A 17213-nucleotide genomic window follows, 5' to 3' on the forward strand; every position below is an offset into this window, starting at 1 on the left:
CCTGCACTGGATTAGATATTGCAAGAACATAAGGCTCAAGCTGCTGGAGCTTTTAAGCAGATCAAGAGTGGAGCCAAAAGAGCCGAGAGGTGAACTCCTTCTGAGGCCCAAACCATAGTGTTCTTGAGTTCTAGGACTCTAAAAATTCCTTTTGATTACTCTGGTTTGAGCTGAGTTTTCTGTTCCTTATAACTAAATCAGTCCTTACTGCTCCTATATTGCTGGCCTGAATTTTTATCATGGATGGTCAGTGGAGGTAAGAGAACTGACCCCTGACCTGCAAAACACTAGGTGACTGCACTGAGGCCTGGGTCCTTCTCAATCCTTCAAGGGGTGGGGGCTCCAAAGAGAGAGAAAACAGCCAATCTTCTGACTGCTGAGCCCTGAAGTTATTTGTACACCTACTTACTATCATCATCCCAGACCAATGAAGGGCATTAAGGAAGTTTAAAGAGCTCACAAACAAGTCACCTCCCTAACAGCCGTACCATTAAATACCTACCATGTATTATCAGGCCAACCGAACTCTTCTAGTCATGAAACATCCACAAACACAGACTCCCCTGTTGTGACCACAAACCATCAGTTCCATAATGTGGTACAACTGCTTCAAGAGATTAATGAAGGTAAAAGGTCTGAACCAAGAAGGTCCCATAGTGAGCCAATGGTCAAGCTGGTACATGAAGTTACAGAACCAGTTTCTGCCAGCACCACACCATGCTCCCTCTGATCTTCATGGACAGAGTCCCATTAAGCCAGATTAATATATGGCTTAACACACACCTATCTTACCAGCTATGTCTCTATTTCAGCAACAGTAGGGCCAAGTTTACAACAAGTTACCTGACTGCTATATTACCTATAAAGGACAGAGAGGAATGTATCATCATTGTCAGAGACAGGGCGGAAAAGGAAGAGCTCTGTTCCCCAGGCTTTGGTTTTCCTCCTCAACAATACACTCAGTCCAGCACAAATCCATGGGACCAAAGCACAATGTATGAAGGAAGGACACTTCATCTACTACCTGGCAGGTAAAAGCTTTCGAGATGGGCTAATCGAGCTTGTAAGATTTCCAGATAATGAGTCCAGCGTCACAGCGGGTTAAGTCCTCTACCTGAGACCCTCAGCTAGAGCAACTGTTACGTCCTCGGCTACATCAGTGCTCAGCTCAGAGGCAATCAACTGAGAATACTATGACCCAGAACAAGCAGGGACCTGGGGTCAGGAGTCCTGGAGTTCTGATCCAGTGCTGACCCCATCTATAACTAGGTAACTGAGGCACTTCATCACCCTGGGCCCCCTTTCCTAACTATAAAAGAGATTTAAAAAACCCAAAACACAAAAACTTAACACTTTTTACCAAACTTCACTGTGAGGAGAAAATCAGACGTGACATCTGAAAACATGAGGTGCACACTGATATATGAGACCCTGATCACAGAAAATTCTCTAAGGATGCTCCATGGCTCTCGTGACCACTTGGGACAAGGAGGAGATGGCCTGCTTGCCAGAGCACTGCTTGGGCCCGGGCATGGTATGTGAGCAGTCCAGGTAGGACTCCAGACCCATCTGGCCATAGCTACAACCACCACAGATCCCACCTGGCTGTTGAGGACAGTCACATTTTTGTGTCACTTGGCGGTTTCCTTTCAAAAAAGGTTATTCATTAACTATGTAATGAAATATTTGTGGTGCCTTTGTAAAAGCTGTTCAAGTACATGTACCCACCAATCCGAAGCTGGCCACCCTCACTCTCACTCCCAGAACCCCTGCCTTGGCCAATTTCCACCCAACCCTCGGGGCTCTCCCCAGACACACACTGAGCACCTACCCACTCTGGCCGCTCACTGGGCTCCCCTGGTTTGTGGTCAGAGGCCACAGGTGGGGGCGAGTAGTCCTTCACAGGAGTGGTGAACTCCACCGGTCCTGTCCCTGGTAGGGGCAGTTTCAGCAGTGGGCAGCTGGGACGAACAAGAAGGAGAGAAGGGTTAGGACATGGCAGGAGCACAATCTGCACCGAAATGAGTGACACAGGGGCCAGCACAGCCGCACTGCAGTCTCCCTGCTGGGACTGTATCTGTGTGCACAATATCGGAGTCATAAAACTTCGGAACTAGAAAGACACTCAGAAGACACCCAGATCAGAATATCAGAATTTTTCAAGCTCAGAGCACCTGGATGGCTCAGCCAGTTAAGTGTCTGACTCTTGGTTTCAGCTCAGGTCATGATCTTATGGTTTGTGAGATCGAGCCACATGTTGGGCTCAGAGCTGACAGGATGGAGCCTGCTTGGGATTCATTCTCTCTCTCCTCTCTCTGCCCCTCCCCACTTGCACACATGTGCCCATTTTCTCTCTCAAACTTAAAAAAAAAAAAAAAAGAAAAAAGAACTTTTCCAAAAAAAAACAGGATGCGTGGATGGCTCAGTTAGGCATCCAACTTCGGCTCAGGTCATGATCTTACAGTTCATGGGTTTGAGCACCACGTTGGGCTCTGTGCTGACAGCTTGGAGCCTGCTTCGGATTCTGTGTCTCCCTCTCTCTCTGCCCCTCCCCTGCTCGCAACTGTCTCTCTCTCTCTCAAAAATAAACATTAAAAAAAAAAACTTTCAAGCTTATTTTTAGCCACAGAAAGCTTACAAGGAAGTCCAATTGATAAAACAGACTGGATGAATATTTTTAGAGACATAATAAAGATGCTAAAAAAAAAAAAAAAAAACCTTGTCAAATTAAAAGACAGACAACAATAAGAAACGGGGGGGGGGGGCGCGGTGGGAATGTATAAAAATCCAGAAGGAGGGGCGCCTGGGTGGCTCAGTCGGTTAGGCGTCCGACTTCAGCTCAGGTCATGATCTACCAGTTTGTGAGTTTGAGCCCCGTGTCAGGCTCTGTGCTGACAGCTCAGAGCCTGAAGCCTGCTTTGGATTCTGTGTCTCCTTCTCTCTCTGACCCTCCCCCACTCACACTCTGTCTCTGTCTCTCTCAAGAATAAATAAACATTAAATAAATAAATAAAAATAAAAATCCAGAAGGATCCTGATGTACATTGCTGGGCAACTGCTCCAATTTAAAAAGACCACAAAAATTGTATATAACACACTGAGAGTGTATTTTACACTAGATTTTACACTAGACCCACCACTCACACAGGAAAAGCCCTGGCCTTACAACAAAAAGCTGGCAAACCCATATACGTTTTCATTTTGTGTCATGTCTCACTTTTTAACAAAACTTTTGTTTTTAATTTTAATTTACAACTTTGATACAATACATGTACAAACCTTAACTATCTGGTGCAATGAACTTTTACATAGGCACACACCTGGGTAACCGCTGCCTAGATCAAGCTATAGAACATTTCCAGGACCTCAGAAGGCAGCTTTGTGCCCTTGCCCAGTGAAGAGCACCCCAAACTACTATCAGAACTTCCATCACCATAAACTCGTTTTGCCTTTGTAATGACTTATACATAAAATCACCCATGCTTCGGGTGTTCTCTTTTGTGACTGGCTGCTTTCACCTAAATTTTATCTGCTAGATTCATCCATACATATCAGATCATTCTTTCCCGTAGGTATGTGCTATTCCGCTGAATTATACACTACCCTGCATTTATCCATTCCACTGTCGAGGAACCTGCGGCTGTTTCTGGTTTCAGTTATGAAGAATGGAGTTATTACGGTCATTTTCATAGATGGCTTTTGGTGGCCATCAGCACTCATTTCTGTTGGGTGTGTTCCCAGAAGGAAGTGTTATTTTATAGTGTATGTGTTTGGCTTTGTAGAGAATACCAATTCTCCAAAGTAGTTGTACAAACGTATGTTCCCACCAGCAGTGTGACAAGAGTTCCAACTGCTCCAAATCCTTGCCACCTCTTGACACTGTCAGGCCAATTAAATGTAACCACGTGGAAGAGGATGTAGTGGTATCTCCCTGCGGTTTCAATGTGCAGCAATGTGGAAAATTCTTTCATATGCTTGCTGGCCATTCAGACATAACCTCTTGTGAAGTCCCTCTTCTGTTTAATTGGGTTGGCTGTCTTTTCCTCATTGATTTTTCGTTCTTTATATATTCTAGACAAGAGTACTGAGTCGTCCTCACAGCTACACGTTTCCCTCGTAGTACGACTATCACAGCATCCCATTAGATCTGGTATTTCGTGGGGCGCATGGGTGGCTCAGTCGGTTAAGCGTCCGACTTCAACTCAGGTCACGATTTCGCGGTCCGTGAGTTCGAGCCCCGCGTCGGGCTCTGGGCTGACGGCTCGGAGCCTGGAGCCTGCTTCGGATTCTGTGTCTCCCTCTCTCTCTGACCCTCCCCCGTTCATGCTCTCTGTCTCAAAAATAAATAAACATTAACAATAAAAATTAAAAAAAAAAAAGATTTGGTATTTCGGGTCTTTGTTTTTGTCCTCACCTCAAGGTATTTTCTGAATTTCCCTTCTGACTTCTTGACTCATTGGGACTCATTGGTTGTTTTAGAATATCCTGTTTAACTTCCACCTACTTGTGAATTTTCCAGTTTTCCTTCTAGTATGTTTAGTTTCATTCCCCTGCGATTGGAAAAGATATTCTATCTGATTTCAGTCTTCTTTATTTATTTTTTTTTTTTTTTTCAACGTTTATTTATTTTTGGGACAGAGAGAGACAGAGCATGAACGGGGGAGGGGCAGAGAGAGAGGGAGACACAGAATCGGAAACAGGCTCCAGGCTCCGAGCCATCAGCCCAGAGCCGGACGCGGGGCTGGAACTCACGGACCGCGAGATCGTGACCTGGCTGAAGTCGGACGCTCAACCGACTGCGCCACCCAGGCGCCCCGATTTCAGTCTTCTTTAATTCATCAAGACTTGTCTGTGGCCTAACGGATGGTCTATCCTGGAGACTGCTCTGCGAGCACTTGAGAACATGTCTTCTGCTGTTGCTGGGTGTTCTCTGCATGTCTGTTAGGTCTGGCTGGTTGACACTGTTGCTCAAGTCCTCCGTTTCCTTATCTTGCTGTCTCTTCTTGTATCTAGTACTGACAGCACAGAACTGAAATATCCAACTATAACTGTGGATTTCTCAATTTCTCATTTCAATTCTGTCCGTTTTTGCTTCATTTATGTTGTAGCCTTGTTATTAGGTGTGTGAATGTTTATAACTGTGATGCACTCTTGCTGTACTAAAGCATTTATCAATATGTAATGTCCTTTATTTTGTTACCTTTTAGATGTTGTCTGACAATCATAGAGCCACTCTAGGTCTCTCTCTCTGTTACTGTTTGGCATGGAATATATTTTTCCATCCTTACTTTCAACTTCTTTGTGTTCTTATATCTCAAGTGTACTATGTATCTGAAGTGTCTTGTTGACAGTATATAGATTCTTTGTAAATTTAATCTGCCAATGTCTCTCTTATTTTTTTTTAAAATTTTTATGTTTATTTACTTTTGAGAGAGACAGCATGAACGGGGGAGGGGCAGAGAGAGAGGGAGACACAGAATCCGAAGCAGGCTCCAGGCTCTGAGCTGTCAGCACAAAGCCCAATGTGGGGCTCGAACCCACAAACCATAAGATCATGACCTGAGCCAAAGTTGGACGCTTAACCGACTGAGCCACCGAGGTGCCTCTTTTTTTTTTTAAGTTACTCATTTTTTTTTTTTTAACGTTTATTTTTGAGACAGAGACAGAGCATGAATGGGGGAGGGGCAGAGAGAGAGGGAGACACAGAATCGGAAGCAGACTCCAGGCTCTGAGCCATCAGCCCAGAGCCCGATGCGGGGCTCGAACTCACGGACCGTGAGATCATGACCTGGGCTGAAGTCAGACGCTTAACCGACTGAGCCACCCAGGCGCCCCTCTTATTTTTTTTAATGTTTATTTTTTGAAAGAGAGCGCATGTACAAGCATGCCAGTGGGGGAGGGGCAGAGAGAGAGAAGGAGCGGAATCCCAAAGAGGCTCTGCAGCCAGCACTGTCAGCGCAGAACCCAGTGCGAGGCTCGATCACACCAACCGTAAGTTCATGACCTGAGCTGAAATCAAGAGCCAGACACTTAACCAAACCACCCAAGCAACCCCAATGTCTCTCTTAATAGAAGAGTTAAATCCACTCCCATTTTATGTGATTACTAATAAGGAAGGGTCTACTTGTGCCATTTTATGTCTTGTATGACTTTTGTTCCTCAATTCCTCCAATTGCTGCCCTTTTTTGTATTTGGCTAATTTTTTTATGTGCCACTTTGACTCCCTTCTTCTTTCATTTTCTGTATTTTCAAGTTACTGTTTGGTTACCATACAGATTACAATTATTATTAACAACCCAGATCGAATAGCATTGTTAAAGAGGGGTTCTGCAGATGTGAGCAGGCAGGAGAAAGATCAGTGACCTTGAAAATAAGACATCTGAAAATTATCCAGCCTGAGAAGCTTAGTTTCCATAGTATCTAAACACTTTGCTATATATCTGTTTCTTCCCTTCTATATTGTCATTGCCACAGATTACGATTTATACATTGTATGCCCATCACTACAGATCTAAAATTACTATTCAGTGCCCCTGCCTTTTAAATCATAAAAGACAGACGTTACAAACCAAACCAAAAATATAAAAGTCTGGTTATATTTACTAGTGTTACTTTTATTTATGGTTTCAAATTATTGTCTAGTATCCCTTCACTTCAGCCTGAAGGACTTGCTTTAGTGTTTCCTGTAGTGCAGGCCCGCTCAGCTTTTGTTTATATGGATATCTCTATTTCTCCTTCATTACTGAAGACTAGTTTTGTAGAATATAGGATACTTGATTTTTTTCATTCAAAATTTAAAATGTTTTCTCATTGCCTTCTGGCCTCCATGGTTTCTGGGGAGAAATCAGCTGTCAATCACATGGAGACTCCCTTGTACATGAACACTGGCTCCTCTCTCGATGCTTCCAAAAACCAAGGTTCAGCTGTTTGGAGACCGGCGCCAAAGGCTGTCTCTGGAGATTCAGCTAAGGTTCTGCTTTGGAAAGCCCTGCACAACACAGACTAACCTCTGGGCTCTGAATGTGGAGAGGAGTCTCGGGGCCCAGAGCTAAGAATGATGGAGCTTTAGCTTCACTGCAAGATGAAAGCAGGCAGTACACTGTACATCTACATTCACTTTCCATACCACAGCTGCCCAAAACACACTGACTGAACCAAAGGCAGCCTGCTTCTCAAACTGTGAATTAAAAAATATCTGTGAATTCCAGGAGTCTAAACATGGCAGCAGGAAGAAAAAGAAGGGCAGCACACTCCAGAGCATCCAGCTTTCTCAGGATGAAGTCTACAGGCCTTGAAGTTCTTCAAAAGGCTCCCAGCCATTCCCCAACCTTGCCTCGGAGTCACACAACTGCTCTCTTGCTTCTGAGGCTCTGCCCCTGCTGGAACACACTCGCCTATTCTTCTCCTAGATAACTCACCTTGGCGGCCTCACTTGCAGTACCACTTGCTGTAGGAAATCTTTCCCCAAATCTGGGTTGGGGCCCCTCCTTCTGTGAGCTACCAAAGGACCCTACACTCACCCCAACATGGTTCTTACCACTGGCAGCAGACCTGCCTGTCTCTGTCTCTATACTAGCCATGGTTCCTCTCACTGAGCACCTACTATGTGTCCGACACCAATCCAAGTGCCTTCCATCTATCTGCTCATTTAAGCCTCAGCACAACCCAGTGTGACATGCAGAAGCTATATCCTCACCAGAAGGTGACAAAACCAGGATGTCAGCACAGGCATCAGAGTCTGTGCTCTTAACATCACACTCTAATACCGTGTATTGCATTTCTGTCTTGTTAAAAAACTGAAACATCCACACATTCCTTTTAACATAGGCAAAAGAAAAACACGCAAGAAAAAGAGTCTACAAAATTGCAAAATGCAAGGGAATAATCATCATCCACAGCTACCAAATTCTAGCCAAAAGGAAAACTTGGAAGAAAACCGTCAGGCAATTTTCAAAAGTAAAAACACTCACTTTTCCAAGGTTGGAAAACAGACTAGACATTTAAAGAAAGAAACTGTCTGGAGATTTCTACAACCACCCCCATGTTGCTTCCGCAAAACTTGTTTCTAAGACCAGATTATATCTTGGCTTGGCCTGATCTTACAGGGGCAAAGGAAATGAACCAGGTCTCCAAAACCTCCCCTGCCTTTCCTGTCTCAGCTCCACCCATCCAGCTGCTCAGGCCAAGCACTTTGATCTTGATCCTCTTTTTCTTATATTCCACATTTGGTCTTCAGACAATCCTGAAGGCTCCACCTTCAAAATATATCCAGACACCACCACATCTCACCACCTCCAGACCTTCAGCTTAGACTAAGCAACAATCACCTCTCACCTAGAGCAATGAATGCACTAGCCCAGCTAGACTCTCCGCTTCTACCCCTGAAATCACTTATCTCTTAATCAAATATGGAACTAAAATCTCCAATCTCCCCCCCACCCAGCCCACACACCACCTGCTACCATGCCTGTATGGCCTGCTCCCCACATCTGGCCGCCCAACACATCCCCAGAGGCTGCTGCCCTCCCCTTCTCCCTTCTAGTCTTACTTCTGGGCATGCTGCCTCAACTTCCAACTGTTAGCATCTGCATCTCTCTCGCTTGAGACTGTTCTGGAGGCCTCTCGCTGGAGGCCTCTCTGACTAGGCGGTGGGAACTGATGCTGGCTAGAGGCAGCCCTCAACCAGTGGCTGATGTTGTGTAGATCAGGGGTTGGGAAACTACAGCCCCTGGCCTGTTTCTGTGTGACCTGTGAGCTAAGAATGGTTTTTACACATTTACAGGGTTACTAAAAAAACAAAACTACGTGACAGAGACCGTATGTGGCCTTACCAACTGGCCCTGTAGGGAAAGAGTCTGCTGACCCTGGCACAGTCTGGCTGCCCCACACCCAGGTAACGAGCTCTGAGGTGGACGTCCTGTACCATTTCTCAGCGTTCCCCAGTGAGATTACACAGCTTCCTGTGGTGGAAAGTTGCTGGATGATGCTCCTTCCTATTTCACTTTTCCACCTTCCTACCAGTGCTCACTTCATTTTACACATTAGCTACATGTATATACTCAAATCCTTGTCTCAGGGGAGCCCAAAACGAAATGGCTCCCCTTGCTCTCCCCAAGGCCAGCCAAATTCCTGCTTGTCCTTCAGGGCAACACAGCCTTTGTATTCCTCCAATCCCAGGCAGGTAGGCACATGTCTTCTGTTCTCCATGGCAGCCTGCAAACACTGATCCTAGAGACTTCTCATCTGCATGATTAATATAAGAAATGTACAGGGAGGGTCCATGCTATTTTAATTTCTGCATCCCCAATATCAGTCACATAAAAGATGTTCAGGAAATGTTCAGGATTATTTATCTACCAGATGTTCCACGCGCGAGGCTGGCTTCATAACCCATATGGCTGCACAGGACTCCGCGCTCAGAAGGTCTCGGCGCTTGGGGTTTAATGCTCTGCAGTAGCTCTATGGAAATTCTCATTTACTTACTTACTTACTTATTTATTTTATTCTCAAGTTAGTTAACATACAGTGTAGTCTTGGCTTCAGGAGTAGAATCCAGTGATTCATCTCTTACATGTAACACCCAGTGCTCATCCCAACAAGTGCCCTCCTTAATGCCCATCACCCATTTTCCCCACCCTCCATCCCCATCAACCCTCACTTTGTTCTCTGTATTTAAGAGTCTCTTATGGTTTGCCTTCCTCTGTTTTTAATCTTATTTTTCCTTACCTTCCCCTATGATCCTGTTAAATTTCTCAAATTCCACATATGAGTAAAATCATGTGATATCTGTCTTTCTCTTATTTCGCTTAGCATACTACCCTCCAGTTCCATCCACGTTGTTGCAAATGGCAAGATTTCATTCTTTTTCATCTCTGAGTAGTATTCCATTGTATATACATAATTTGGCTATTGTTGATAGTGCTGCTATAAACATTGGGGTGCATGTGCCCTTCAAATCAGCATTTTTGTATGCTTCAGATAAATTCCTAGTAGTGCAATTGCTGGATCACAGGGTAATTCTATTTTTAATTTTTCGAGAAATCTCCTGTTTTCCAGAGTGGCTGTACCAGTTTGCATTCCCACCAACAGTGCAAGAGGGTTCCCCTGTCTCCACATCCTGGTCAACATCTGTTGTTTCCAGAGTTGTTAATTTTAGCCACTCTGACCAGTATGAGGTGGTATCTCATTGTGGTTTTGATTTTTATTTCCCTGATGATGAGCGATGTTGAACATCTTTTCATGTGTTTGTTTGCCATCTGGATGTCTTCATTGGTATGGAAATTCTTAATAAAATTTATCTTTAAACTTGCTTTTGAAGTGAAGTCCATCACAACACAGCATGTGCTGAGGGTACGGACTGTAGGCTCACCCATGGTCCCTCCTCCCTGGGACAGGTTCTTGACCACCAGCTCCTCTGCCCTCTCACATCCCAGGACCTGGCCCTGCCCTTCTTGTCCATATATCCCTTTTGTTGCCACCCTGGCAGGGGCCTGAATATAAAAACAAGGGGGCTTGGGGTCAGATGTACACATCCCGTTGTGTCTTGGGGCAGGGTGAGGCGACGGCCATCCCCTGGGCCAGGGTGGGCTTTTGGATGGGGAGGGGGGACCTTTCAACCACTCCCATGCAAGTATATTTAGGACCTTTAATGGTCCTTTCCCCTGCTTCTTGACCAAGCTTCCATGCACTGTCCTGTTGCCCTGCATCCCACAATTACACGGATGCTACTGGCTCTAGTCTCAACTCCTCCTCACTCCCAGTCATCTAGGATGGAGGTTCAGGAGATGCCGAAGACAGATGGAAACATCAGCCTCAGAAATGACACTCAGAGATGTTGCACAAGGCACTTATCTGGAGGCATCAGGGTGGGAGATGTTCTCTCTCTTCGCCTCTCAGGGGAGAACAGTACAGGGCTAGAGGTGGGGTAGCAAAAGACTAGAAGGCGGTATTTCTGAGATCTCCTGCCCTTTCCTGCTTGAGGAAATTTGGGGTGGTAAAGGAGTCTTTGATCTCCCACAGGCATTTCAGAACTTTTCCAGAGCTTGTTTGTGAGGCCAGGAGTTAACTTCTGCTGGGGGGAGGCTTTGGCTCTGGCATGCTGAACAGGTCAGCATCCTGGAGCAGCTGCAGGAGCTGGTCCCTTGGGCTCTCAAGTGCAGGCTTCAGGGCAGAGACGAGGGGTGCTCTGGGACTCATTCTCAGCTACCCAGCTGGCTCTCCAAAGCACAACTGCACATAAGGCTTCAGTTACTTAGATTTCTTTCTTGATCACAAAGAGAATATAAATGTGTCTACGGTGACCACATGGGCGTAGAAAGAAGGAACCTTTAATACAGGCCCCTGTATGCACACTTCCCAAGGACTCATGGTGATCTGGGGAAACTTGAGATGTGGGGAGATGGGGGGAGAGGTGGACAGAGACCATGCAACGGAGATGTGCAGCCTCAGCTCAAAGGTACTGCATTCTGCCAGAGAAAATGGACGAGGAAAGGGGCCAAGCCTGCTCTGGAATACCCACATAGTTTGCAAGATTACCGTCCTTCATGAGGTTTAGAATGGCCTCACTATGATTTAACTTGCTCTCCAAATGAAAATCACCATCTCTAGCCATGAGCAGCAGGCCGTAGGATCAACAAGTGACCCAATGACCCTCACGTTGACCTCTGTTCTGCACACAGGCAGTCCGCTAGCCTGGCGCTCGAGCACCCTCTCTTCACCCAACAGTGCGCCCACCACATCCCAGGGCGCAATGGGAGCAACGGCGCCCTCTGCCTTGCTGGGCTGCTGCTGGGCCACACCCTCAGGTCCTGATGGCCTAACCTCTAGGAAATGTGAAGACACCTCTTGCCAGTGTCTACGTGCTGCAAGTTTCATCAGATTTTCCTGGAGGAAAAAGCATTCACTGTTCCCAGGGTGGTCCAGTGCTGAAGAATGGGGTCTACAGCTCAGGTGGCTGCCAGATCTGAACAAGGACATCAAGCGCAGGGGCCCTTTGAGTTCAAGCTGCACAAGGGTCTCATTCCAGGAACAATACAAGATGAACAACTAAACAGAATCTAGGTATCTAATGAAACTACTAAATGCTATTACTCACACTCTGTTTTCTGCAGGCAACCCGAGGCTCTGAACAGAAGCAGGAAGCTGCTCTGCAGAGGGAAGGTTCCCGGGTCAGAAGAGGAGACGGAGGCTTGTGCCCTGAGTCCACAACATCTCATCTCCTGCCCCAAAAGACCCACAACCCGTGGATTCTCTGATACAAACTTTATCATTTTTGGAGGCTAACAGACTTCATCTAGCCTTGGAAAATGTTTCCTAAGCCAATCAGATTTTAAGAAAAGTTGTTAAAAAACTCTTTTGAGATAACTCGACAAAGATGTTAGTTTGAGAAAGTAAGTACACAGCACTAAGAATGGGAGAGTACAAGGCTGATTTTTCTCTTCAAAGAAAAACTTTGGACTGCAAAGACATGAGGAAACTGTGGTGCCGTCAGAGGGCGGGACTAGAGGAGGTAGCAGGTTCTTGGAGGGGCTTGCTGGGATACTCCCTTCCCTGCCCATTTGCTGAACGAGCTGACTGATGACCTTAAATGATGAAGACGAAGACACCACTTACTCTTCCCGCAGGGTTCAGCTCAGAGGCTCTCCTCCAAAGAAGCCTCCCTGACATTGTCTCCCTTTGCCCCAAGGCCAGGTCACATCTGCTGGGCACAATATCCAATGTCTTGGACCCACAATTGTGTACTTCTGAGAGGAATGATGTGTGCATCACTGGTCTGGCATAGTGCCTGGCATTTATTATGGCCATCTTTTGTTTTTTTAAGCCATCTTTATTGAGAAAACCCAACTTTGTGCTCTCTCCCCAACTTCTGTTATATAGGGCTACTGCCTCAAAAAGACTGTTCTCTATCTAGGCAGATCCTGCCAGGCCCTAATCCTGGCCCACTGCAACTGAGACCATCTCTCTCAGGCTTCTTGTTCAGAGAGCAAACATCTTGCAATGAAAGCTATCAGCACCAAATAGTATTCTTCAAAACGTTCCTATCACCTGGGTGAAGTAGAGAAAGTACAGGGCTTTCCACAGAGACCTGCCAGTCATAATATTTACCAATTACCAGCTCTCCACACTAGTTTAATCACTCTTAAAAAAAAATCTAGGACACAACCACCCCCCCTCCAAGGATGTCAGGCACCAAATGGAACAGTGTGTGTGTGAAAGGAAAAGCATCAAAGGACCTACAAAGCCGGAGGTCAATGAAGATCAGTCTTCCTTTCCTTCCCATCAGCCTAGTCCTACCCTGAGCCTCACCACCCACCTCTTCCTCTAGACTGATGCTCAGCCAGAAGCACCTGTGAAATATAAGGCAGGCTTGGCTGCATCTGGGCTGTACTGGTTGTTAAATATTGTTTTCATCACATCTGCCTCTTCCCCAACTTCCATCCTATTCTAATTCACCATGAGTCAAGAGGGAGTTCTCCAAACTTGACATGTCAGCTGTCTCCTAAGGTTTTCATACCAGAGGCCCTCGTATCATAAATCCAAGGACTGTCTGTTCTGAAACATTTGTGTAATATCAAATTATTCATTCAAAGATAAGGCCCAACTGCACCCAAGCAGCTGCTACACATATCCTACATTCCCTGTCCAGGAAGCTGCCTGGTCTCAGCTGGCTACACCCAATACCCAGAAGATGAACAGCAAAGAGGAAACATACTTTCCGTTCCCCGTAGCCAGAGTTGTGTTTGTGGAAGGGGAATCACAACTACCACCTCCTCAGCTCAAACTGCTCACCGAGCAGACAAGTTTAATCCAATGTAGTCATCCATCAAGTATTTCTTACCATGTTCCCATGTGCTGAGGCATGTGTAAAGAGGCCATCGAGGAGCTGAGAACTTAGTGGAGGGGAAGCTAAGTTCTACCACCCTCAACAGAAGGCAACATCAGTGATAATAACCATGAGTGTCCCCACACACTGCTGCTCCAAGAATCAGAATAAGAGAGAAAACTCTTTTCACTGAAAGGTGATAGAACTTCAGAGAAATTTTCAAAAAAGACACAGTCTAGTGGTTCTCAGCACATGGTCCCCAGGCCTGGGAACTTGTTAGAGATGTAAATTCTTGGGCTCATCCCAGACCTGATGAATGGAAACTCTAGGGTGGTGCTCAGCAATCTGTGTTTAGCATGCCATCCAGGTGATTCTGTTGCTAGCTCAGGTTTAAGAGCCATGGACTTATCACACAGGCCAAGCCTGGGAAAGTATGATTTTGAAGGAGAGAGATGATTTTTGAAAAGTATGATCTTGAAAGAGATTCTGAAAGAAATAATTAACCTAGAGGAAAAAACAAGAGCTATGTTCTACTAATTTATCTCCTATAGGATGTAGCCATAAGTATCCTGTACAACACAATGTAACAAAATTTAAACGTCAGTATAAATACACATCCACAGCGAGGACAGTCAGGGTGACAGAGTGCCATAGTGCTGGCACCAGAATCCCTAGGCCTAGATTTAAATCCCAGCGTCCCTGCTTATTAACTGTGCACACCATGCAAGTCTTCAATCCTTGACCTCACTTTGGTTAAATGGAAATATAACTGGACCGCTTCCCAAGGTTATTATTACGAAGCACCCAGCAGGAAATTCTCAATGAAAGATGCTCATCTTTCTTAGTCCTAATTAGAAAAGAGCTTGGGATCATTAACAAACTGAACAGTGAGCTCAGTCCTGAGCCACCCTCCTTCCAGCACAGCAATGACTACATCTAACAAATGTCAGATGTACAATGAATATGGAAACCAGAATTCTTTCCAGAGGCAAGGATCATACAGTTGGCTCTTTTCATGGGTGTCAGTGTTTTGGAGCCAAAAAGGCCATCAGATATCTTCTTACACCGAGCCTATCCTTTTATAAGCCACAGCCTTCAGCTTCTGTGAGGCCCTGTGACAGAAAGACAGATGTGGATGGAAGGCAGCTACCACAACAGTCCTTGGTGACCACAGCTGGCCCTGAGAATCAGCAAGAGATCAGAAAGAGGCTCCTCGTGGCCACAAGAAAATGACTGGAGAGCACAGAACCAAGTCTCTGGGTGAGCCTGAACGAGGGTGTCCAAGAAATTGTTCAAATGGACTTGGTTTTGCAACACACTCAAATGCTCCTGCTCTCAACCAGGTACCAAAATGTACCAAAATGAAACTGTCACTGTTGAGAAGGAAAATTAAAAAATCATGCCTTTCAATCATCTTGTGGTTTCTTAAAAGCATTTAAACATTATTCTGAAATAATTTTGAACAAATCTGGAGAATCCCTACATCAGGGCCAGACTGGTCTGTTTCAGTCTAGTGGCTAAATACCCCAGGACTAGAGCTCTCCACCCAGCAGCTTCAACCAGCCGCCAGTCAGTGTATAAAAAGTATACACAGTCCAAGGGCTACCGAGCAGTCAGAATTAGGAAACCTACTGTCCCAACACACTGGCCCAACATATCCAGGACAACTCAGAAACATACCAGCAGGCTAAGATGCAGAGCCCCGTGAAGAGGATGATAGGGATGGGGTAGGATGCACAGAGCAGCCCATGGTTGTAGAAGGCCTGAGATATCTTCTCACGCAGCCTTTCAGTCAGGGTCATCCTCAGCTGAAGTCACCTTGCTGCCATCCCGGAAAGTGACCATGGATCAGCCTGGTGCACGCTGGACAGCACTGACAATGGACACCATCTGCAGATACCTGGCAAGGGAGAAAAGTCAACATTAACAGCTAGTACTGGTTCTGCACACTAGGGCTGCTGGGGGAGGCAGCTGTGACGTGGGTGGAGACATGTCTCAGGATGCCCACATGCAAAATCTGGAGACATCAATCCCAACACGCGCGCGCGCGCGCGCGGACACACACATGCACACGCACACACACACACACACACACCCCGGTCAGCTCTTAGTGACTGTGGGCAGTTTCTAAGTCAGTCTAACTAAAGAGGCCAAAAGACTGCCCCTCTAGTTCTGATGACAAACTCTCAACCCTCTTCCATAGAAGGAATTTCTAAAAGACCACTCCCCAGGGGCTCCTGGGTGGGTGGCTCAGTCAAGTTGAGTGTCTGACTCTTGATTTCGGCTAAGGTCATGATCCCAGGGTTGTGGGATCAAGCCCCCGAGTTAAGTGTAGAGCCCATTTGGGATTCTCTCTCCCTCTACCCCTCCCCTGTTCACATGTGCACACACGCATGTGTGCCCCCTCTCTCTTGGGAAAAAAAAAAAAAAAAAAAGACCACTCCCCAGACAGGGCATTGTTCTCACAGGTGGCACAAGAAAGCACAGCTGAGTAACAGATATCACCTTCAGCTGCCCTCTGACAGAGGGGTGTTCTGGACACCCTCCCCACCTTTCTCTAGGCACAGGCAGATCGACAGAAATCCTTGGGGGAAAACTTCACACGGAGGTGACCCCTCAGAAAATATATTCTTGCACAGTGTTCCACTGGTAAAGAATGTTCAGTGGAGGGGCACCTTGGTGGCTCAGTCAGTTAAGCGTCCCACTCTTGGTTTTGCCTCAGGTCATGATCTCATGGTTTGTTTGAGCCCCGCATCAGGCTCTGCGCTGAATGTGCAGAGCCTGCTTGGGATTCTCTTTCTCCCTTTCTCCCTCTCTCTCTACCCCTCCCCACTTGTGCACTCGCTCTCTCAAAAAAAAAAAAAAAAAAAAAAAAAAGAATGTTCAGTGGAGTCAGCCTTTAACATAAAAACACCAAAAAACCCAGGCTCCTGATAGAAAATAAATTCACTGTGGCTGCATCATTAGGTGGAAGCTGCTGCTCTTGGTGAGGCAGTTGTTCCTGGGACACAATCCTGTTGCTGCCTGCCCAGCAGCTGTCTTCTTTCTGGCACAAGGGAACCACCTCCCTCCACAGGATTGGGCCTGGACAGACTGTCAGTCAAGGTGCCACTCCCTGACCCACACCAGGCCGGCTGGGCCTTTGTCCCTGGACTTTGACTTCTGAACAGACAGCAGCAGGAACTGGATGTGGTGGTGCTTATTCAACCCCAAGAGGTTCCTGCTCCTAAGATCACAGCTCCTCTGACACCAGCACTTTCTGAAGATGAGGCTCCACAGCTTTTCTTTCCAGTCTGTGAGCCATCCCATATCCTTCCAATAAATCCTTTCTGCTTGTACGAGTCAAAATTAAGTTCTGTTGCTTCCAACCAGAAAACCTTAAACCAGTAAA

General features: G+C 46.1%; 1 protein-coding gene across 4 annotated transcripts in view; it reads right to left on the minus strand.

Annotated features, from left to right (window-relative positions):
- The window catches only part of SCAP (SREBF chaperone), a 73188-nt gene that overhangs the window by 21056 nt on the left and 34919 nt on the right, over positions 1-17213 (minus strand). For all 4 annotated transcript variants that reach the window (XM_047839408.1, XM_047839415.1, XM_047839424.1 and 1 more), the window contains exons 2-3: positions 15503-15722; positions 1832-1961 (exon numbers count right to left, since the gene is read on the minus strand). In XM_047839408.1, the coding sequence (XP_047695364.1) occupies positions 1832-1961; positions 15503-15624 (252 nt within the window). In that variant the 5' untranslated portion in view covers positions 15625-15722. The remainder of the gene's footprint in view (positions 1-1831; positions 1962-15502; positions 15723-17213) is intronic.

Source organism: Prionailurus viverrinus, chromosome A2 (assembly GCF_022837055.1).
Source record: "Prionailurus viverrinus isolate Anna chromosome A2, UM_Priviv_1.0, whole genome shotgun sequence".
Lineage (NCBI taxonomy): Eukaryota > Metazoa > Chordata > Mammalia > Carnivora > Felidae > Prionailurus > Prionailurus viverrinus.